The sequence below is a fragment of the Palaemon carinicauda genome, chromosome 34, assembly GCF_036898095.1.
Source record: "Palaemon carinicauda isolate YSFRI2023 chromosome 34, ASM3689809v2, whole genome shotgun sequence".
Lineage (NCBI taxonomy): Eukaryota > Metazoa > Arthropoda > Malacostraca > Decapoda > Palaemonidae > Palaemon > Palaemon carinicauda.
In genome coordinates, this window is record NC_090758.1 from 73,842,977 (window position 1) to 73,865,921 (window position 22,945).

The 22,945-nt window shown below is 38.6% G+C and overlaps 1 protein-coding gene across 2 annotated transcripts in view; it reads right to left on the minus strand.

The window, feature by feature from the left end:
* LOC137626452 (serine/threonine-protein kinase PLK1-like) overlaps positions 1–21,639 on the minus strand; it is a 38,927-nt gene extending 17,288 nt beyond the window's left edge. For both annotated transcript variants that reach the window (XM_068357452.1, XM_068357451.1), the window contains exons 1-6: positions 21,433–21,639; positions 7,643–7,867; positions 6,653–6,870; positions 6,130–6,225; positions 3,846–4,045; positions 3,217–3,327 (exon numbers count right to left, since the gene is read on the minus strand). In XM_068357452.1, the coding sequence (XP_068213553.1) occupies positions 3,217–3,327; positions 3,846–4,045; positions 6,130–6,225; positions 6,653–6,870; positions 7,643–7,867; positions 21,433–21,534 (952 nt within the window). In that variant the 5' untranslated portion in view covers positions 21,535–21,639. The remainder of the gene's footprint in view (positions 1–3,216; positions 3,328–3,845; positions 4,046–6,129; positions 6,226–6,652; positions 6,871–7,642; positions 7,868–21,432) is intronic.
* Positions 21,640–22,945: the final 1,306 nt, after the last annotated feature.

The window sequence follows — 22,945 nt, forward strand, 5'->3', positions numbered from 1 at the left end:
TGATGGGCGACTTAAATGCTTGTGTAGGCGCTGGAGAAGTATGGCATACCACGTGAAAATGAGTGATGAGAGACTGGTAGATGTGTGTGCTGAACAAGAACTGGTGAGAATTTGTAGTTTTTTCAAAAAGAAAAATGTGGGAGGGTGGGCTGTGGCACCCTAGCAGTACCATCTGAACTCGGTTGAGTCCCTTGTTAGGCTGGAGGAATGTAGAGAGTAGAGGTCCCCTTTTGTTTTTGTTTCATTTGTTGATGTCGGCTACCCCCCAAAATTGGGGGAAGTGCCTTGGTATATGTATGTATGTATACCTGGGTAAGAGTAGCAAACAGAAGAGTGGTAGAGAGGGCATTAATAGACTACGTGCTGATAACAAGAAGGATGTTTGGAGGATTGAAAGATGTGCACATGTTTAGGGGTATGGCTAACAGCAGGTCTGATAATTTTTTGGTTGAAGGGAAATTAGTTGCAAAAAAAGAATGGAAAAATAGTCAAGGGGATATAAAAGGGAGGTAGTGAAGGTTGAAGAGTTGGAAAAACCAGCAGTAAAAATGAATATCAAGAAAATTTGTGAGGGGCATTTGACAGGGTTGAAAGTAAGAGAAACTGGTAATCTAGAGGAGGAGTAGAAGTTGGTAAAAGAAAATTTTGTTGAGATTGCAAGTGATGTGTGGCAAGAGAACTATTGGAGGCAGCATGAGGAAAGGTTGTGAATGGCGGAATGAAGGATAAGAAGATAAAAGTGGAAGAGAAAAAGAGGGCATTGGAAGAATGGCTGCAGAATAATAGTGTAGAGAAGTATGAAAGATATAGAGAGAAAAATGTGGAAGTAAAACGTAAGGTATCTAAGGCAAAGAGAACGGCTGATTGCAGGTGTGGTCAGGGATTGGTTCGTTCATATGAAGAGAATAAGTAGTAGTTTTGGAAAGAAGTTATGAGAGTAAGGAAGAGTGGATCAAGAATTGAAGAAACAGTGAAAAATGAAAATAAAAGGTTGTTAAAAGAAGAGGCGGCAAGGAAAAGGTGGGCTGAATATTTTGAAAGGTTGCTGAATGTTGAGGATAATAGGGAGGCAGATATAATTGCAGTTGCAGGTGTTGAGGTGCCAGTGATGGGAAATGAGAATGAGATAGAGATTACAAGAGAAGCGAAATGGAATGTGATGTTATATAGAATTGGTAGAAGGACGTAGCAAGCAGTGAAGTGTGCCCATATAGGCAGTAAAGTGGGTGTCACGATAGGAAATGAAGTGAGTGAGTGGTTTCCAGTGAAAGTGGGGCCGAGAGAGGGATACCTGACGTCCCCATGGTTGTTCAATTTGTTTGTTGATGGAGTTGTAAGAGAGGTGAATCAGTTGTTATTTGCAGATGATACTGTATTGGTTGCAGAATCGGAGGAGAAGCTGGGTCAATTGGTAAGAGTCTGGAAAGGTGTGTGAGAGAAGGAAGTTGAGAGTTAATGTGGGTAAGAGCAGGGTTACGAGATGCACGAGAAGAGAGGATGGTGCTAGATAGAATGTCATGTTGCATGTAGAGTTACATGAGGAAGTATACCAGTATAAGTACTTGAGGTCTGTTGTTGTTGCAAATGGTGGAGTGGAAGCAGAAGTACATCAGAGTGAATGAAGGATGTAAAGTGTTAGGGGCAGTGAAGAGAGTGGTAAAGAATAGAGGGTTAGGCATGAATGTAAAGAGTTCTGTATGAGAATGTGATTGTACCAACTGTGATGTATGGATCGGAGTTGTGGGGAATGAAAGTGACGGAGAGACAGAAATTGAATGCATTTGAGATAAAGCATTTGAAGAATATGGCTGGTTTATCTCAGTTAGATAGGGTTAGGATCGAGAATGAGAACGGGTGCAAGAAATGATGTAGCTGTCAAAGTGGATATGAATGATTGAGGTGGTTTAGCCATGTAGAGAGACTAGACAATGGCAGTCTGCTGAAGGTGATGAGTGCAAGATTGGAAGGAAGAAGTACAAGAGGAAGGCCAAGGTTTGGGTGGATGAATGAATGGAAAGAAGAAAGCTCTAGGTGTTAGAAGGATAAATGTGATGGAGGCAAAAGCGTATCACAGAAATAGGAATACATGGCATGGCAGGCTTCCTCCGGTCTCCTTGGCAACCGCTGTGGTAACAGGAGTAAAAGACTTGGCATACGAAGATCCATTTGTGGTGGATAACGGGGGAAGATTGGACTTAGGCATCCTAGCAGTACCAACCAAACTCTGCTGAAACCCTCGTCATGCTGGGAGGAGCAAAGAGTAGAAAAGTCCCCTTTTAGGGAAAGGGCCTTGGTAGATGAATAGATGGTTACCAACAGTTTCTCTTTAACTAAATACAGCTTTACCTACAACACACAGCTGTCAAGAAGTCTCCTAAGCTTATCGTGAAGTGTACAGGAATTTATGAAAATAAATGTACAATGGAACATAGAACAGCAGTTGATAAAAAAATACTGATAAGATAATGATTTAGGAAAAAATATATGGATTTAAAACTCCAATGACTTTGCCTTCACCAGCCTCAAATAATCGCAAAACCTGTAACGGCATCTACTACAGTAAGAAATGAGAACAGCAGTTGATAAAAAACTACTGATAAGATAACAATGATTTAGGAAAAAATATATGGATTCAAAACTCCAATGACTTTGCCTTCATCAGCCTGGAATAATCGCAAAACTTGTAACGTCATCTACTACAGTAAGAAATGAGAACAGCAGTTGATAAAAAACTACTGATAAGATAACAATGATTTAGGAAAAAATATATGGATTCAAAACTCCAATGACTTTGCCTTCATCAGCCTCAAATAATCGCAAAACCTGTAACGGCATCTACTACAGTAAGAAATGAGCTCGAGTATATATATATATATATATAAAAAAAAAAAAAAAAAAAAAAAAAAAAAAAAAAAAAAAAACCGGCATCTACTACAGTAAGAAACGAGCTCAAGTAAAAAAAAAAAAAAGCATCTACTACGGTAAGAAATGAGCTCGAGTATTATATATATATATATATATAAAAAAAAAAAAAAAAAAAAAAAAAAAAAAAGCATCTACTACAGTGAGAAATGAGCTCGAGGAGAAAAATAAAAAAAATAAAAAAACGGCATCTACTACAGTAAGAAATGAGCTCGAGTATAAAAAAAAAAAAAAAAAAAATTAAATAAATAAATTACCGATTATCCCTCCTGGATAGTTACACAGGACACTTACCCTTGGCATTGATCTCAACTAGGGGCCTTCTGGTTGCAACTACAGTACACCTCGAATCAAATCTAGGAGCCATGGTGAGGCAGGAAGTAGGAAGACGCGTCGGAATGTAACCTGGAATTAGAAGAAACTATGAGACTTGCAGTAAAGAGATTTTTCTCATACTTATTTCTTTATTATTCTATGACAGTACTGTACTTAAACATTTCCCTCAATATATTGTTAGAAATATCGTTATTTTATTTACACTAAACTACTCGGGGCTTTTTTTTTTTTTTTAAAGTTTTAATATTAACCTAAAAAAATATGTAAATGTTGGTAGTTTTACTTTGATTCTAATCTTATTTCTTGTATATTTTGCCTACTGTTAATCAAGCCAAATTTAAATCTTTACACGGACACAGAGGTGTAATGAACATAACGGTATGTACAAATTCTTTATAAAAGTATTTTGAAATCAATCCTCACAACTAAATTATTCTTTCAAACTCAGCAAATGCCCAAAATTAATTCTAGGGAAATCTAACACCAAACTACCTTACCCATCATTCACCTAATAATAATAATAATAATAATAATAATAATAATAATAATAATAATAAAAAAAAAAAGAGTAAGTTTCAAAGTCTTACCCATTGTCATGAAGTCATCACTGATAATGGAATCTACATTCGGCCTCTTCGAAGGATCACCCTGAAGCAGCTTTGTGATGAGGGTCCTAGCGAGGGGTCCTACTCTCGACGGAACGTGGTATTCGTTCTTCTTGATTCTCATGTATGTGTCCTTCAAGGTCTGAGTTTCAAAGGGTGGCTTACCAACTAACAAAGTGTACCTGGAAATAGTTCAACGGTTAGCTGCGACAGGACCGCAGAAAAATCTTACGATATCACAAATTATTAGTAATTTGTATTTTTCCTAACATACTTACCGAGAAACACTTTCTTAGGAGTTACCTGGAACCTCCTCTCAAACGACCAGAGTTTTGTGTAGTTTACCCTACTCCCATTTTCTATAATGGTAGGCCTAGCGGAGGAAAACGTGCCCTGAGGGCAAACCAAGGTAGGCCGCATGCTCTCTCGGGTCGTAAGCTTCAGTAAGTTCTCTGGTCGCGTCGTGTTATCATCCCGACGCTCCTCTGATCTCAGTACGACCCGTTGTGTCTTGCGGCCACGTGGTTACCACATGGTCCGTTGTGCGCTCCTACTCGTGCTTAGTGGTTGAACTGTGAGCTTTGGCTTTAATTCCTTGGTGCTTTTAGTGTTCTCACTCTCTTGTCGAGACTGTGTCTAGTGGTTTGTGATTGTGCGATGGAGCATACTCGCCGTTGTCCTGGGACTACCGCTAGTTATTGGGTCCTTTGACAGGCAGATATAGCTACAATGGACCTCTCTCAGTCAATTTTACCTTTGCTTTGCTTACACATTATTATTATTACTTGCCAAGCTACAACCCTAGTTGGAAAAGCAGTATGCTATAAGCCCAAGAGCTCCAACAGGGAAAATAGCCCAGTGAGGAAAGGAAATAAGGAAAAACCTAATAGAAGTTTAAGAGCAATAATAACATTACAATAAATCTTTCATGTATAAACTATAAAAACTTGAAAATAACAAGAGGAAGAGACAAGATAGAATAGTGTGCCCAAGTGTACCCTCAAGCAAGAGATCTCTAACTCAAGGCAGTGGAAGGCCATGGTACAGAGGCTATGGCACTACCCAAGACTAGAGAACAATTGTTTGAATACCCTTGGCTATTCTTTATACATTCTCCTCTTTCCTCATACACATGACAACACTAAGCTAACAAAACAATTCTTAGACTAGAGGGGTTAACTATTGCATTGTAATTTCTCAGTGGCTACTTTCCACAAGGTAAAAGTAGAAGAGACTTTAGCTATGGTAAGCAGCTCTTCTATGAGGACACTCCAAAATCAAACCAATGTTCTCTAGTCTTGGGTAGTGCATAGCCTTTATAACATGGTCTTAAGTCTTGAGTTCGAGGCCTATTGCTTGAGAGTACAGTACATTCAGATGCAATATTCTGTTTCCTTATTTCTTTTCCTCAATGGGCTATTTTCCCTGTTGGAGCCCCTATAGGGCTTATAGCATCCTGGTTTTCCAACTAAGTTTGTAACTTAGCTGGTATTAATAAAAAAAAATTTGTAACCTTCAAGAGATTTCCCAGACCCCAATGAGGTATAAATGTCCATTTGAGAAATAACGGATTCTGGCAATCCCTGTCGGCTTTGAAATTATATCTATAGAGCGTACTCCCACAATTTTCCTGTATATCTTTTGTTCTATCATTTACTTAGAAGAAAGACTCCTTCATAAATTGAATAATTCTTCTCTTGCTTCTATTCATCCCAGACAATAAAAAAGCCATAATAAAAAAAAGTGTTCTTAGATTATGAAAATTAAACATACAAACATTAGCCTCCAGTATACTTGCAGTTAAAAGTAACATGTTAATTTAAAAGATAGCTTCAAATATGCGGGGGCATATAAAAAAAAAAAAATTAGAATAGCGCCAACGTTATCCCTGCGTGTCATAAGAGGCGACTAAAAGGGACGGGACGAGGGGGCTGGGAACCCCCTCTCCAGTATCTACATCCTGCGAGACATCGACAAAGTCCCTTGTTAGGCTGTAGGAACATAAAGATTAGAGGTCCCCTTTTTGTTTTTGTTTCATTTGTTGATGTCGGCTACCCCCCAAAATTGGGGGAAGTGCCTTGGTATATGTATGTATGTATAATAAGAAACAATGACAATATAAAAGAGGAGCTAGAATATTGACCCCATAGTGTCCATGCAACTCTCAGCAGCTATAAAACAACAAAAGACCTAAGGCAATCAAAACCCCTAGAATTGAGTAACTAGTATGAAATATAGTACAGGATCATCTTTTAGCAATACTTACAATATACAACCTAAGGACCAAACATCAACTTCATAACTATGTCCCTTTTTACACAAAATTTCTGGGGCGATGTAGTTGGGGGTGCCACATAACGTTCTGAAAAGGAAATATTTTTTAAAATTAATTGTTTGGGCAACATTTTTATACATTAAATAGCAGACCTTGATCTGTATATATAGCCTTTCTGGGATCTAAACTTGACCCATTTACCCCCAAGTTATTTAGAACGTTCCAACCCTAAACCCGCAGGCTTTTTTTTCAAGCACATTTCGCAGTATATTTTTTTAAATTGCTCTAACAGCCTTAATTTTCGTCATAGAGAGGTCAGGTTAGTCTCATTCTTTTGGAAAATGCCTGAAGTTTCTCATAAAGTTATCAAAAATATGAAAATGTAAATAGCATTATTTTGCAAGGACGTACATTTGCGTCCATGGGGGTAAAGGGACGAGTTTTGTGAAACGTACCAGTACGTCCATTGGGGGTAAAAGGGTTAACAGAGATAAACTTAAAACCATAACTTTACCTTTTTCTTTCTCCTTCATAATCAACTCTAGTTGCCAAACCAAAGTCCCCAATCTTGAGCTCCATCTCGTCATTTAAAAATAAGTTGCCGAGCTTGAGATCTCTGTGAATGACCTGCCTGTCGTGCAAGTGCTTGACACCCAGAAGGATCTGTTTGAGAAAATAACGGGCTTCCGGTTCTGTCACCGCTTTACGACGTTTGTGGAGCTCCATCAAAGACTGGAAATAAAATAGGTAAAGTCTCATAAACAGAGAAGTAAACATCTATATATTTGTCTCGGAAGTCTAAAGAACGAGAAACTAATTTATCTTCAATGACAGAGGGGAAATGTAATACATTTATTTTTAAATCATTGCAGTATGGTCGGATCTTATGTGAATTTGATCATTTACAAGGCCATGCAATTACATATAGCAAGTTATAGGTACTTACTCCTAATTATGCAAGATTAAATCGCTTATCTTTAAAAAGATTAATGCAAAAAATAAACAATTCATTAGAGAGTTCTGTGTAAACTTTACATTAAAAATTCATAAGGAAATTAAAACATATCGTCACCCTCATAAACTAACTGCCTAAGTCATTTTCTCCACTTGTTGGGAAATAAAAAAGAAAACCTCATTTCCTAATTCTTTATATCATTGTGGCGAGCTTCAATTAACAAATTCTTCTATTAAGAATTTGTGAATTGAAACTCAAGACAATGATATAAAGAATTAGGAAATGAGGTTTCTTTTTGATTTCCCAACAAGTGGAGAAAATGACTTAGGCAGTTAGTTTATGAGGGTGACGATGTGTGTTTTGATAACTAACAAAATCTGACGAGGATATGAAACTCAAAAATAGTCCTTCCTTACACCAGTCAATGCGACAATCTCACCAAAGCTTATTACAAACTCGAAATCTTACATCTTTAGATATATTCACAATTCAAGTCAAGAAGAACAAAACAAAATCCTAATGAAAAGGCAGATACAAAAATCTACTCACCCGTCTACGACAGAGTTCCAGAATTATATAGACGTTATCAGAGTCCTCGAAAAACCCATGGAACCCGACGACGTGTTTGTGCTTCAGGTTCCGGTGAATAGATATCTCTTGGGCCATCTTGTCCTTCTGATGAGGCTTCAGGAGGAGGGACTTAGCCACAATCTTGCCAGCAAAGATCTCTTTGGTAGTTAAGTCTACTAATTCGTAACATCTTGCAAAGCCGCCCTGCAATGATAGAACGAAATTAGCATTCAGAAAAAAACAATAAATTAATGTAAAGGATTAAAAAACTAGAGGGGTACTCGGTAGAGCGCAGACCTCCGCCACGGCAGTTCATTTCTCGACCGTGACATGAATTAATTGGCATGGATTTTCACACGCTCAAATACGACCAAGTTTGAAGTCTCAGGGATAACGATGTCCAAACTTATGGCTGATTATGTGAATTGGGCATTTTGCTTGACAGTGAACTTTGACCTAGACCAAAATGTAATCCTTTCCAGCTATTTACATAAGTTAACCCTTTTACCCCCACCATAAGGTTAAATTTCGAGCACATTTTGCTATATTTTTTTTTTAAATTGCTCTAACAGCTTTAATTTTTGTCATAGAGAGGTCAGGTTGGTCTCATTCTTTTGGAAAATGCCTGAAGTTTCTCATAAAGTTATCAAAAACATGCAAATAACCGGTACATCCTTTGGGGGCGAAAGGGTTAATACCTGCAAGTTTCATTACTCTACGATTGAAATCGTGGCCAAGAAGCTGTTCATAAACAAAGTGGCGAAAACATAACCTCCTTCCAATTTCGTTGGCGGAGGTAAATATTTGGGGAAAATTACTTTCCAGACCAGGCCAATGTCAAACCAACCAACACATGTACATACATACATACATATACCAAGGCACTTCCCCCAATTTTGGGGGGTAGCCGGCATCAAGAAACAAAAACAAAAAGGGGACCTCTACTCCCTACGTTCCTCCCAGCCTAACAAGGGACTCAACCGAGTTCAGCTGGTACTGCTAGGGTGTCACAGCCCACCCTCCCACATTATCCACCGATGATGAAGCTTCCTAATGCTGAATCCCCTATTGCTGCTACCTCCGTGGTCATCTAAGGCACCGGAGGAAGCAGCACATGTAATGGAGAAATATTCAAGTGATAGCAATGAATGTAATAATGCTTTCGTTCAGGTTTGGAGTAGCCTGTTGCAAACGTCCCTACAGGTTTATCTGTTGGACGGGAGTTCAAGACCCACTCAAGCTCTTGAGTTTCTATAGTCAATTTCTTTTAGCGATGCAGATTTGCACCGACTCGCAGCGGTGCCCTTTTAGCTCGGAAAAGTTTTCTGATCGCTGATTGGTTGGACGAGATAATTCTAACCAATCAACGATCAGGAAACTTTTCCCGAGCTAAAAGGGCACCGCTGCGAGTCGGTGCAAATCTGCATCGCTAAAAGCAATGGACTATAGTAGTGCCTGCAATGTATACATTCATTGTGAGCTAAGGATGGAGGGTTTGGGGGAAGCCTACAGGTTTACCTACAGAGTCATCAGCAGCCATTGCCTGGTCCTCCCTGGGTGGAGAGGCGGCTTTGGCACTGATCAATACTACGCAGTACTCTAGAAGTTTTATTCCAGCTGTGACCAAGTTGTGGAATGATCTTCCTAATCGGGTAGTTGAATCAGTAGAACTTCAAAAGTTCAAAGTTGGAGCAAATGCTTTTTTGTTGATGTTGTTAATAGTTTATATATGACATGTCTGTTTTGACGTTGTTACTTTTTTTTAGAATGATTTATTGTTAATTTGTTCTCTTCATTTATTTATTTCCTTATTTCCTTTCCTCACTGGGCTATTTTTCCTTGTTGGAGCCCCTGGGCTTATAGCATCTTGCTTTTCCAACTAGGGTTGTAGCTTGGATAGTAGTAATAATAATAATAATAATAATAATAAATGATCAGTCTATATGGCATTGTCACTATCCCTTGCCTCTGCCATTCATGATCAACCTTTAAATCTTCAAACATAGACTGTGGTCCTTGCTTCTTGCCTAGGTGACCTTGTCCCAATTGCAAGTTTAGGATAAAACTTTTCTTCTATACTCATTCATAAGTGAAACTTTAGAGACCTATTTTAGCACTAGCATGACTTCTAAAGGTAAGGAGGTGTATGTTGCGTTTATGGATCTGGGGAAAGCGTATAATAGAGTTGATAGGGAAGCAATGTGGAATGTGATGAGGTTATATGGAGTTGGTGAAAGGTTGTTGCAAGCAGTGAAAAGTTTCTACAAAGGTAGTAAAGCATGTGTTAGGATAAGAAATGAAGTGAGTGATTGGTTTCCGGTGAGAGTGGGGCTGAGACAGGGATGTGTGATGTCGCCGTGGTTGTTTAACTTGTATGTTGATGGAGTGGTGAGAGAGGTGAATGCTCGAGTGCTTAGACGAGGATTAAAACTGGTCGACGAGAATGACCATGAATGGGAGGTAAATCAGTTGTTGTTTGCGGATGATACTGTACTGGTTGCAGACACAGAAGAGAAGCTTGGCCGATTAGTGACAGAATTTGGAAGGGCGTGTGAGAGAAGGAAGTTGAGAGTTAATGTGGGTAAGAGTAAGGTTATGAGATGTACCAGAAGGGAAGATGGTGTAAGGTTGAATGTCATGTTGAATGGAGAGTTACTTGAGGAGGTGGATCAGTTTAAATACTTGGGGTCTGTTGTTGCAGCAAATGGTGGAGTGGAAGCAGATGTACGTCAGGGAGTGAATGAAGGTTGCAAAGTGTTGGGGGCAGTTAAGGGAGTAGTAAAAGATGAAGGGTTGGGCATGAATGTAAAGAGTTCTGTATGAGAAAGTGATTGTACCAACTATGATGTATGGATTGGAGTTGTGGGGAATGAAAGTGATGGAGAGACAGAAATTGAATGTGTTTGAGATGAAGTGTCTAAGGAGTATGACTGGTGAATCTCGAGTAGATAGGGTTAGGAACAAAGTGGTGAGGGTGAGAACGGGGGTAAGAAATGAGTTAGCAGCTAGAGTGGATATGAATCTGTTGAGGTGGTTTGGCCATGTTGAGAGAATGGAAAATGGCTGTCTGCTAAAGGTGGTGATGAATGCAAGAGTTGATGGGAGAAGTACAAGAGGAAGGCCAAGGTTTGGGTGGATGGATGGAGTGAAGAAAGCTCTGGGTGATAGGAGGATAGATGTGAGAGAGGCAAGAGAGCGTGCTAGAAATAGGAATGAATGGCGAGCGATTGTGACACAGTTCCGGTAGGCCCTGCTGCTTCCTCCGGTGCCTTAGATGACCGCGGAGGAAACAACAGTAAGGGATTCAGCATTATGAAGCTTCATCTGTGGCGGATAACGGGGGAGGGTGGGCTGTGGCACCCTAGCAGTACCAGCTGAACTCGGATGAGTCCCTTGTCAGGCTAGGAGGAACGTAGAGAGTAGAGGTCCCCTTTTTGTTTTTGTTTCATTTGTTGATATTGGCTAATACCCAAAATTGGGGGAAGTGCCTTGGTATATGTATGTATGACTTCTAAAGATAGCCTGTAAACAAAACTGACCCCACTCGACAAACTCTAGTCCAAGATTTTCTTTACATTGGTTTATAATAAACTCTGAACTATTTGACTAGCGTTATATCTGGGCCAGTAGCCCTACAGATTTTAAAAGATCCTATATGGTTTTTTCTACTTCTCTCTCCTTCAAGCAGAGCATACAGTAGTCTCCTTTTGATATTTAATTTATTATACTATACCTAATTACATTTTGTGCCAAGTTCAGCTGAAATCAAGCCATGGTTCCAGTATACGTAAGAATATGAAAACCAACTTCCAGGTCAAGTGAAGTGACAACAGAATACATTGAAACTTATAGTAAAGGAAGGAAAGATCCAATGGCACTAAAGACACCAAAAAACTATAAGCATTAACTGTTGAATATGTAAATATGACAACTATTGCACTTTAAACAGGGAATATTTGACAAGCATACCAGATCACCCTTTCTGTATTCGACTAACATAACAATAAAGAATAAAAAAACAAAGACCTCCAAGTCTTCGCCACAGTCAGAGATGATGTCAAATGAGACTGATCCCCTGACCTTCAAGTGGCTGACCTGTTAAGACAACGAAGCACTCTAGACCAGTGCAAAGGCTGACAAAGACAGTCTTGAGGACAAGAATCCTGTCAGATGACTTTACCAGATCCTAAAATGAAAAATCCTTGAGGATATGGTTCCCGTCCACTCTAGGTGCCAAGGCCTTTTCATGTTAAGCAAGACTGCTCGAAGTTCCATACGCTTCGGTCGAAATATTCGGCTCACAGCCAAGCAATAGCCTTTCACAGCCTAGATCGAGACGAGCTTCTATCCGCGCAGGTAGAGGAGGAAGTCCACGATCCGCTATCAGAAGGAAGCTTCTGACAACATCAATCTTATAATGATGGCCCACTTTTCCTGAAAAAACAGCTGTGGGGGCCATCTGACGGTACAACTAACATATAAGTGGGATAAGGAGGGTACCTCTCCCTCTAGGAACCCGGTTGAAAAGAGACAGTAGATCAGATACCACTTGGCATGGGAATAGTTGGAAGCCTCTGGCTCGTCCGAGACCTGACGAGATGAATAGTTGTTTGGTCAGTCGATGAACTGGCACGAATGGAGGAAAGGCCTTCAGACCTAAGTTGTCTCAGTGGTGCAGAAACATGTCATTGAACACCCAATAGGTCTTGGATAGGGGAGCAGCACACAAAAAGCCTCTCAATCAGCCAGGAGGTACAGGCCAATTACCAGCGATTCCCAAAATGCTGCGACCCTTTTTGCCATTCAAGGTTGTAGAGGCCCCTTGGTCACTAAAACTTGCACCTGGCAACAGGTACCTTACCCCTCTACCCTACGGAAAGTCACGACTTTCCACGTGTGCACCTGCTTCGTCAACTAGCCTACGGAAAACAAGTGCCCCCCCCCCTGCTTGACCTAAGACATTGCTATAACCCACCATTCTTGAACGACACAAAACTCTGCTAGCAATTGTAGGACCTTGATGTACTGATGACGTTCTTCCTGTCCACACACTTGAAGAAACGTAGGTCTTCCTGCGAGAAATCCCAAGATGACAAAAGGCCAAGAACTTGCCTATTATCAAAGTGTTTTTCTCTTTAGTTAGGAATGGCTGTGCTGTCTCTTCCCAGAAGCTTGTCCTTTGATTGGAGGCAAAATCACTTTGTATTACAATTCCCAGATTATAACAAAAAGCGGAAGTGATCAATTGTGGAGTAATTGCGCCTCAAAGGAGACCAGAATCAGCCAATTATCAAGAAACGTCAACAAGTATCGCCATTACGAATAGGCTAGAACCAACATCAAATTGTACAAGAGTGCAAGACCGTGCAAAACTTTCCCATCATGGTTCCACAGCGAGACATGGAAATGTCTGTCCTTTTCTGTCCTGACAGGAACGGTGAAGGTGGATACTCAGGACCCACATTTACATGATCTTTGGTGTGGGTACATGGTAAGGGATGGGGAGGCCAGTGAACACTGGCAGCTAATACACATTGCCCTTGTTCTGGTAGATCAACCTGAACAAGGACGATTGATAGAATTTCAGCGGAAAATTTAGACACACATTTTTGGGAGTTTCCCATCAGGGGAAAAAAGGGATTTTGACGAAGGAAAAATCTATTTCTGGGGAGAGACCTGTGACGCCCGGTGAAAAGGGTCCTTCTTTACACTTTTCTGATATAAATCTTCCAAATATACCAGAGAAAGATAAAAGCATGGAATGCAGAGGTTACTACCCTCGCGCGAGCACCTTGTGGGTGTCGTGTATACACCAGGGGCGTGTGAAAACCACTATTCACAGGCTGTCTTCCATTTAGATAATTCATTCATCAAAGGGAAGGGCCGTAACAGAGGCCCTAGAGAACACACTTGGACCACGCCACCGACACCTAACACGAGCGCCCTCTAGGACATCCTTCTGTTTTGGATTTGCTCGCTTAGTCGTTTTGTTTGTGCTCTTGGTGTTTTTTTCCCGTTTTTGGCTTTAATACATCAAACTTATGAAAATAAATTGAGAATGACAAGTCAGAATTGGTAGGGATGGAAGAAGAGAAAAGAGCCCACTCCTTGACATTAACAGAGGAACACCTCTCCGCTACAACAACCCGAAGCTGGGCTGATGATTATACTCTCAAAGGAAGAAGCTACAGGTAACATAATACCCATTTACTATCACGACTGGGGTCAATACACTATGCAGTGACATTGAAACATCTGCCGACATCAAACACAGCATCATAACAGGTGTATCTGAAATGTCCAAAATGAGCCACAGACTCTCAAGGAATACATCATCATCATCTACAACAGGTATAAGAGGTGTCCAGTTTCGGGACTTCTTTCTCACCCTTACACCAAGGGGATTAAGTCAGAAGTACCGACCTGAGAAGTAGGAAAGAGTATCAAAAAAGTCCTTTGGTATTAGTACAATAAGAGGAAAATCTCCACCGAAAGGAAACCAACAAAAACTTCCAGGTATTGCTTGCCAAACTCTCACAGTGAAGGTCGTCGTCGGCGCCCACTCGTGTCCGAGTATTGGGTTCTGCCGTTAGCCATCAGCCTCCTATCTTTGGGGTGGGTGCTTAATGGAGGAAACGACAGAATGCCAGTATTTGGGTATATTGTTTTGGGTGGTCGTGGCTTTGCAACGGCCACGCACACACACTTGGCCCACATCGTATTCACCGCGGCTCAAGACAAATAAGACAGGCGGCTTCTCCGATGTTGGTTGCATCGGGCTGCTGGGTTCCTGTTATGTCAAGGCCCGCCTTGTTGCCTGCCCGACAGGCATTGCCCTCTTCCGCCGGCGCTGGGAAGCTCCACCGTTGGGGTCTTGTTTGGTTTGATTTTGGAGTTTTCCTTCCCCTAGCCTTTGCCTATCTGAAATAAAAGAGAAAGCCTATAGGGGTCCAGTCTTGGTCTGGCCTCTCAGAACTGGCCTTAGCGGTATGGTTGAGCCTGCCAGGGTGGATAAACTACCCCACTGCCATTGCCCAGACCATCATTGAGACACTCAAGCCCCTCTACTGCAGCAAAGTGCTGGACCATCAGAGGGGCAACAGTGAAGGTAACCATGATCTAAATTCATCACAAGGGAACTCTGAGCACATGAATTTTCTAACAAAAAACTACAAAGAGCGAGATCTATGGACACAAACCGACATAAATCACTCATGCACCTTACCTCTACCAAGGCAGTTCGGCATAGCCCAAGGTTTACGTCCCGAATCCAAACTACGAGTATGAAAACAACACACAAATAATCCACCATCAAAAGCAAGAGAAAATATTAAAGAGCAGCAGCAGCTTCACATCCAATCACTATGTAGCTGAAGACAATTGTCTCAATCATATCTTTTTATTTCAGGTTTATGCAATGCCCCACACTCAGTGCGGAATTAGTTTCTACTTGCAGTTAACTTAACGGCAATCGTATTTCGGGCTTTCAACACTATCAGTGAGTAACCAGATCCAGAAACCACAGTTGAAATAAGTCACTAACCGGAATACTGCTTACTAGCACGGCTCGAGTTATTTATCGTGGCACCCACAATTGACTTACGCACCACCTCATCCTTGTCATGACATCCGGAAGGACCTTTCGTGTAGTGGACATGCGTAGTACGACATGGTTGCAAACAATTGCCCTATGAAACTACTGTACCATTGAACTGCACACAAGTGCTATATGAAAGTGTTGTTGACTGTGATTGCATGTGAAAGGTACAGTATGTTGATTAATATTTGTAGAAAAGTGCCCAAACTGAGGACAATCCTCATGGTCAATTAAATAAGACTTCCAGTATAGATGGTTTAAGGAGAGTTTTGGCCAAGTAACCTATGTGAACAGCTAAGCCCAAAAACTAACACAAAACCAGAACCTTGAAGCGAGACAAGGTGGTGAAGTCTTTGTTGATCTAAACGGGTTTACACAGTCGAACAGGGTTCGACAGAAAAGTGTTTGAAGGTTTGAAGTGATGTGCGAATGTGTGAACGGGGTATTTAATTGCTGAACACATTCGGCGAATGGTTCGAAGTCTGTTCTCGTTTGACTTTTGTGGGCGGGGCTTCATGGTCCACAAACCTTGTGCATTTGTGGCTGACTCCACCTCTTCAAACCATTTGACAAGCAGGTTCTACAACCGGGTACGACCGCGTAAACCCCAGTTTAAGCATAGGCGCGGAAACAATACTCGGGTAAACCCCTTTATTCATATGAAGACGGTCAAAAGGTGTTTAACATTTGTCTCATGAAGAGTCAAAGAACTGCCAGAAAAGGGTCATACGGGTACATTTTCACTGCAGGACTCTGCCACCAAACTAGCTTTACGTCATACTGACAATTTGTCTCACGAAGGCTTATGCTGGGCATAGCGAGTTTTAACACTAAGTGAACAACAAATAAAATGGCACACTTGACATTCCAATGAGTACATGCAAAAGCCACCTGTAATATGGGCAGACACTACAGTGGGTGTTCTTACAACCATCAGTAATTATATCTCGTCTCTCTATTGTAGATGTAGATTTTCAACCATGTTAACATTTCTGTTAATGATATACAGATAGAGGACTATTAGATTTCCTATTTTTCATAATTTGCATTTATTTTCATCCTGAAATCTCATCCGATCCTGACGTTAAGTATTGCTTGCTAGGCCCCCCTTACCCAGAATATAAACAAGGGGTGGTGCCCAGCTATTTCATCACAGTGTCTCCTGGCAATGCCCTTTATTTGGCTGTGAGTTATCGTGATCGGGGTTGGCAACCCGATGGTAAGTATGCGCGCTATACAAGAACGCAGCCTGCTAACCATAACAATGCAGGTGGGTGATCCCATCTCTTACCTGCCATTCCCCAATTACCTTGTTAACGATTAAAAAAAAACAGCGACTGAGCACTTAAAATTTTTTACTTTCTCCAGCTAAGAAACCCTAATTTTCCTTGTACTGTACGTTCACCTATAATAGTTCAAATCAGGTCTTGCTTGAGGGTACACTTGAGCACAGTATTTTATCCTATTTCTCTTCCTTTTGCTTTTTATTTAAGTTTTTAGTTTATATATGAAATGTCTACTCTAATGTTGCTATTCTTAAAATGATAAAAAAAAAATTAATCACTTCTCTTATAATTTTTCCATTTCCTTATTCCCTTTCCTCACTTGGTTACTTTTCCCTGTTGGAGCCCTGAGGCTTATAGCTTCCTACTGTTCCAAGTAGCGTTGTACCTTACCTGGTAATAATAATAATTAGGTTATGTCAGGGGGCAATAGTTAATTAAAATATCAATTGTAAGTAAAATCAAATAAAAATTGGCAGTGTGTTGGTACATGAGTCAAGAGTTTTTTTTTTCGTCTTCTAATAATTTCAAACCATAAAATAAAATACAGGTATCTTCATAATCCTCTAAAACTTTGAGAAATCTAAATGATTTTCCCAAATACCATGTTTTCAATCTCTAATATTACCATATCAAAGTTGATTACAGTATGTAGTTTATCTGCACCCTGTCACTGGTAGATCTTTGCATAGTTTAGAAATATCCTGACAGGTGGCGCTATAGTCATTAGTCACTTGTCGGAACAGAATTTAAGTCCCTATATAATTCAGTTATATTTCTCAGTTAAGTGCACTTAAAGTTGGGTCATATTGTGCAACTATAGTCCATTTCTTTTAGCGATGCATATTTGCACAGACTCGCAGCGGTGCCCTTTTAGCTCGGAAAAGTTTCCTGATCGCTGATTGGTTAGAATTATCTCGTCCAACCAATCAGCGATCAGGAAACTTTCCCGAGCTAAAAGGGCACCGCTGCGAGTCGGTGCAAATATGACTCGCTAAAAGAAATGGACTATAGAGGGGCATTCAGTAGAGCGCAGACCTCCATCGCGGCAGCTTTTTTCTCGACCTTGACCTTTGACCTTAAGATATTAAATAGCGTGGATTTTCATACACTTACATATGTAAACCAAGTTTGAAGTCACTTGTGACAACGATGTCTAAACTTACGACTAAGGTCATTTTGCTCAGTCGTGACCTTGACCTTTAAAATTTAATAATTTCCAGCTTTTTACATAATTTATCCCTGCAGGTTTCATTATTCTACAATTAAAATTATAACCAGGAAACTGTTCACAAACAAACAAACACAAACGGGCAAAAACATAACCTTCCAATTCCGTTGGCAGAGATAATAATGACAGTATGTCAAGATATGATGCAAATGGGTTGAGAGCTGGTTTTAGAAAATGGAAGCTAATGACAAATTTAAGGTTAAGAGATTGAAGGTACAGTAATGGTACATTAACCGTTTCACCCCCAAAGGACGTACCAGTACGTTCTTGCAAAACACTGTTAATTACATGTTTTTACATATTTTTTTATAATCTTATGAGAAACTACAGGCATTTTCCAAAAGAATGAGACCAACCTGACCTCTCTAGGACAAAAATTAAGCCTTTTAGAGCAATTTAAAAAAAATATATAGCAAAATGTGCTCGAAATTTAACCTTATGGTGGGGGGTAAAAGGGTTAACCATTCAAACAACTCCAGATCCAACAATACACTCTCTTGACCCCTCGGTAAAGCACGAATCATCATCATCTCCTGCTACGCCTATTGAGCCAAAAGGGCATATGTAACATTTTCCCAGTCGTCTCTATCTTGAGCTTTTAGTTCAATACTTCTCCATTCATCATCCCCCACTTCACACTTCATAGTTCTAAGCCATGTAGGCCTGGGTCTTCCATCTCTTCTAGAGCCTTGTATATCATTGGAAAATTATGTCAATAAGGAAAGGTATGTCTAGATATGTTCCATTAGAAATGCTTAACCCTTTTACCCCCAGGCTCTTTGGAAATTTCTAACCCTTAACCCCCAGGGGGTTATTTTTTTCCCAGCACATTTTGCAGTATATTTTTTTTTTTAAATTGCTCTAACAGCCTTAATTTTTGTCATAGAGATGTCAGGTTGGTCTCATTCTCTTGGAAAATGTCTGAAGTTTCTCAAAAATTTATCAAAAATATGAAAAAATAATTTTTTATAGCATTTTTTTGCAAGGACGTACCGGTACGTCCATGGGGGTAAAGGGATGGCTTTTGTGAAACCTACCAGTATGTCCTTTGGGGGTAAAAGGGTTAAATAATATATTTACTCTACCAAACTTTTAGATCTTTTCAATTAGAACCAAACACTTGTTTTTTCGGGGGGGGGGGGGGGGGGGGGGGGGCAAGGAGATTTAAATCGAGAATCTTATACAAAGGTTGAACCTGGTCAAGTTTTCTGTTCTGATGCCTATAATGTATCTACTGGAACTCTTCTTTACATCTATATGACACCAAACAGAATTTAGTTTAAATAATTTTTCCTTTTCATGGAAGCAATGGCTGTATGGGGGAAAGGCCCTACTCAAAAAATATAATTGATTGCAAATTAACCCTTTTACTCCCAAAGGACGTACTGGTACGTTTCACAAAACTCATCCCTTTACCCCCATGGACGTACCGGTACGTCCTTGCAAAAAAAAAAAAAAACTGCTATTTACATATTTTTTTTTTTTTTGCATATTTTTTATAATTTTTTGAGAAACTTCAGGCATTTTCCAAGAGAATGAGACCAACCTGACCTCTCTAATGATGAAAATTAAGGCTGTTAGAGCAATTTAAAAAAGTATACTGCAAAAAGTGCTTGAAATAAAATAACCTCTGGGGGTTAAGGGTTGGAAAGTTCCAAATAGCCTGGGGGTAAAAGGGTTAACATATGAGCGAAGGATGTTGGGCCACAATCTCAACATATGGAGAAATAAAAATCTAAATGTCAAAACTATTACAGTCTGGGTATCAGATGAGCATGAAATTGAGAAACGGCCGTTGTTCAAGGGTAACAAGGGGGTTTAGGGTCAAAGCCGTAACTAAAACATAAAAAGCCAAATTATTTCCTCGACAGATACACCCTCACCTTATTGTTGACCATGTACCTGCGCAAAATTTACAAGTAAAAAAGCATAAAAACAGTTATACGGATTTTGTCAGTTTAGCCACAAACTTGAAAACGCATAATAATCCATTTATTAATGAGAAATAACGTTAATACAATTATTATGCGCCTAGACATTATAATAAACTGCCAACTGAAATGAAGGACCTAAAGGGAGCAATTGAATTTAAGAAGAAACTAAAGACATTACTTTTCATAAGATCATACGATTTGGAAGATGCTACAATCAAAGAATTGTATAAGTTATAATGAAAATGTTTCGTTAGATGATTAATATGGACCCACCCGAGAAGTAGTTCACTCGACTTCAGTGGAGGGTTGGATTTAAACCAAAAACAAGTAAAAGGCAGTAGCCCACCTAATACTCTACAACATACAAATTACATTTTATTTGTTTTCCCAGGTTTTGAATTCGTGTCCAAAGTCTTCACACAAAACTATATAAAAATTTCCAAGAGATTCTCAAAACATACTTATGATTTTATAGTACTATGTGTGAAGATAGTTGGGTTAAAATTTCAAAACCTAGGAAATAATCGAAATTGTCCTGATTCGTATGTTTCAAAGTACTGTATTATGGGATATATTGCAATCGATAGAGACTGTATTAATGTAATTTTCATCATTAATAAATTTATTATACTTTATCTAGTTTAGATTTTGAAAATCACAAAAGTAATTTTTATAGTTTTCAAACTTATCAAGCTTGAAATAACAGACCAAGTTAATGTAACTGTCAAATATGACCTTCAATCATATAATTGAACAAGATTAAAGAAATTCAAATTAACAAGGTTTTTATCATTGATGAATTTATCATACTTTATCCAGTTACTGTTTTGAAAATCACAAAAATAATTTTTATGTTTTCAAATTTAAGCTTGACATGAAAGACCACATAATACAACTGTTAAATATGAAATATTCTATAATTGGACAAATAAAATTAGGGGAATTAATAAGGTTAATGAAAAATAAAATGAGAGGCCTACATTAAGACATTAACCCTATATAAGCAGATTATGATAGGCATACAATTTAACTATTATATGGTTAAATAACCGTATCCAACTGACATTACGAGAAGAAATGGCATAAAGAATGTTGAAATAAATTATATTTACGTAAATGAAATGAAAATTCTATCTACATTAAGACATTAACCCTATATAAGCAGATTACGATAGGCATACAATTTAACACTAGTATATTGTTAAATAACCGTATCCAACTGACATTACAAGAAGAAATGGCATAAAGAATGTTGAAATAAATTGTTGATATGTAAATAATATTAAAATTTGATTTAAAAATCTTTATTTTCGTAGGCTTAAGAGAGGCCTAAGACCCTAAGGCGTTGAAACAAATTGTATTTACGTAAATAAAATGAAAATTTCATTTAAAAATCTTTATTTTCGTAGGCTTAAGAGAGGCCTAAGACCCTAAGGCGTTGAAACAAATTGTATTTACGTAAATAAAATGAAAATTTTATCTAAAAATCTTTATTTTCGTAGGCTTAGGAGAGGCCTAAAGGCGTATCCCTGAATGTTATCTCACTAAGGTATGTTAATCTACTGGATAATAGAATATATATAGAAGTCCTGTAATTTATATATATAAGCAGTTATTTATAATAATAGACTGTAATAGACAAAAGACAAATAATCCAAGATAAATTTAAAATACAAACACCCGCCATTGGTCAACCCCCGAAAAAAATTCTCACAATCTCTAACCTTTCCGAGGAATTTCCCTCTCTGATATTTCTTCCCGGTCGATTCGTCGCAAATAATCTCGGGTATCTCCTTCTTCGCTTCCTCCTTCTGGTGACTAGCCATCTTTTCCACGAGATTTTAAAGATTTTAAGCCCAAAACTCTTGTAATTTAGGATATAAAAGTTCGAGATCACCACACCACCACAGACACGGAGCTTTTGAATAACACCAACTGTCAACAACGTCGCTGATTGGTTAAAACTTGAGTGATTCCCGAGCGCTGATTGGTCGAGAGTTTAAATGCCGCGGTCACGTGACCGGGAGATTACGAGCGTAAAAGGATGATGGCGTTCAAGTGTTGATATTGATATTGTGGAAATTATCGTATTAAGTATTTTGAAATAGATTTTACAATAATATTATAAAAAATATAATTTATTATATTATGCAAGGTTAGAATAAGCTGCTTGGTCGAGAGTTTAAATGCCGCGGTCACGTGACCGGGAGATTACGAGCGTAAAATGATGATGGCGTTCAGTGCATTGTTGCCAGATTGGTAATTTTCCTTTCAAATTATGAAGGAAGTTTTTCTTATCATGCTAGATACAAATCTATGCTACATCGTGAATAAAAAAAATCATTATTGGAAAAAATGTACTGATAATTTTTCTATTTTCATTCAAGCTCATATAATGTATTTCGATTATCCTTTGGTGAATTTGGGGTCTCTTAATCTGGCAACGCTGGTTCAGTGTTGACATTGATATTGTGGAAATTATTGTGATAAGTATTTTGGAATAGATTTTATAATAAGATTATAAAAAAGATAATTTATTATATTATGCAAGGTTAGAATAAGCTGCTATTTACACCCGATCTATCGCAAATTCGTACCAGGCCTTTGAAACATCCTACGACTTTACTATTATAGAAATTACAAAAAATAAGTAATATGAAATGAATTATATAATAATAGTAAATAAAATGATTTTTTTACTATTGTTCCTCAATATATCAAACAGTTATTCACATCAGATATATTAAAAAGTCTTACCTGACCTGCCTTGGAAACATACTACGAGCTAAAGCTTTAACATTAAACTGTAAAATTAATCCAATAAATCTGGAAGAATAATATATAAAAAAACAAGTATAGATCTTAATATGCATAAAGATGTATGAAAATTGGTATATTTAAAAGCATACAATGGTTTAAACTTCTAGGGCGTGGTGGTAACACCAGCGAAATCAAGTGAAAGGTGAATCATTATCACACTTTATCATAAGGAAATACATCCATATGAGATAGATCTGATAAGAATAAAGTAGTTAATGATGAATAAAAACTATAATATTCTATGGCATCACTTTACTAACCTTTTAAAATCAAAGAATATGTTGGTCTGATGTATGCAGTGCTTACGATTTTTCTCTGCATGCGCATTGCATACTGTGGAAATCAGCTGATCTGAATGTCAATATACAAGAAATTCTTAATAAACTATTTTTAAAATGTTTTCATAAATAAATAATT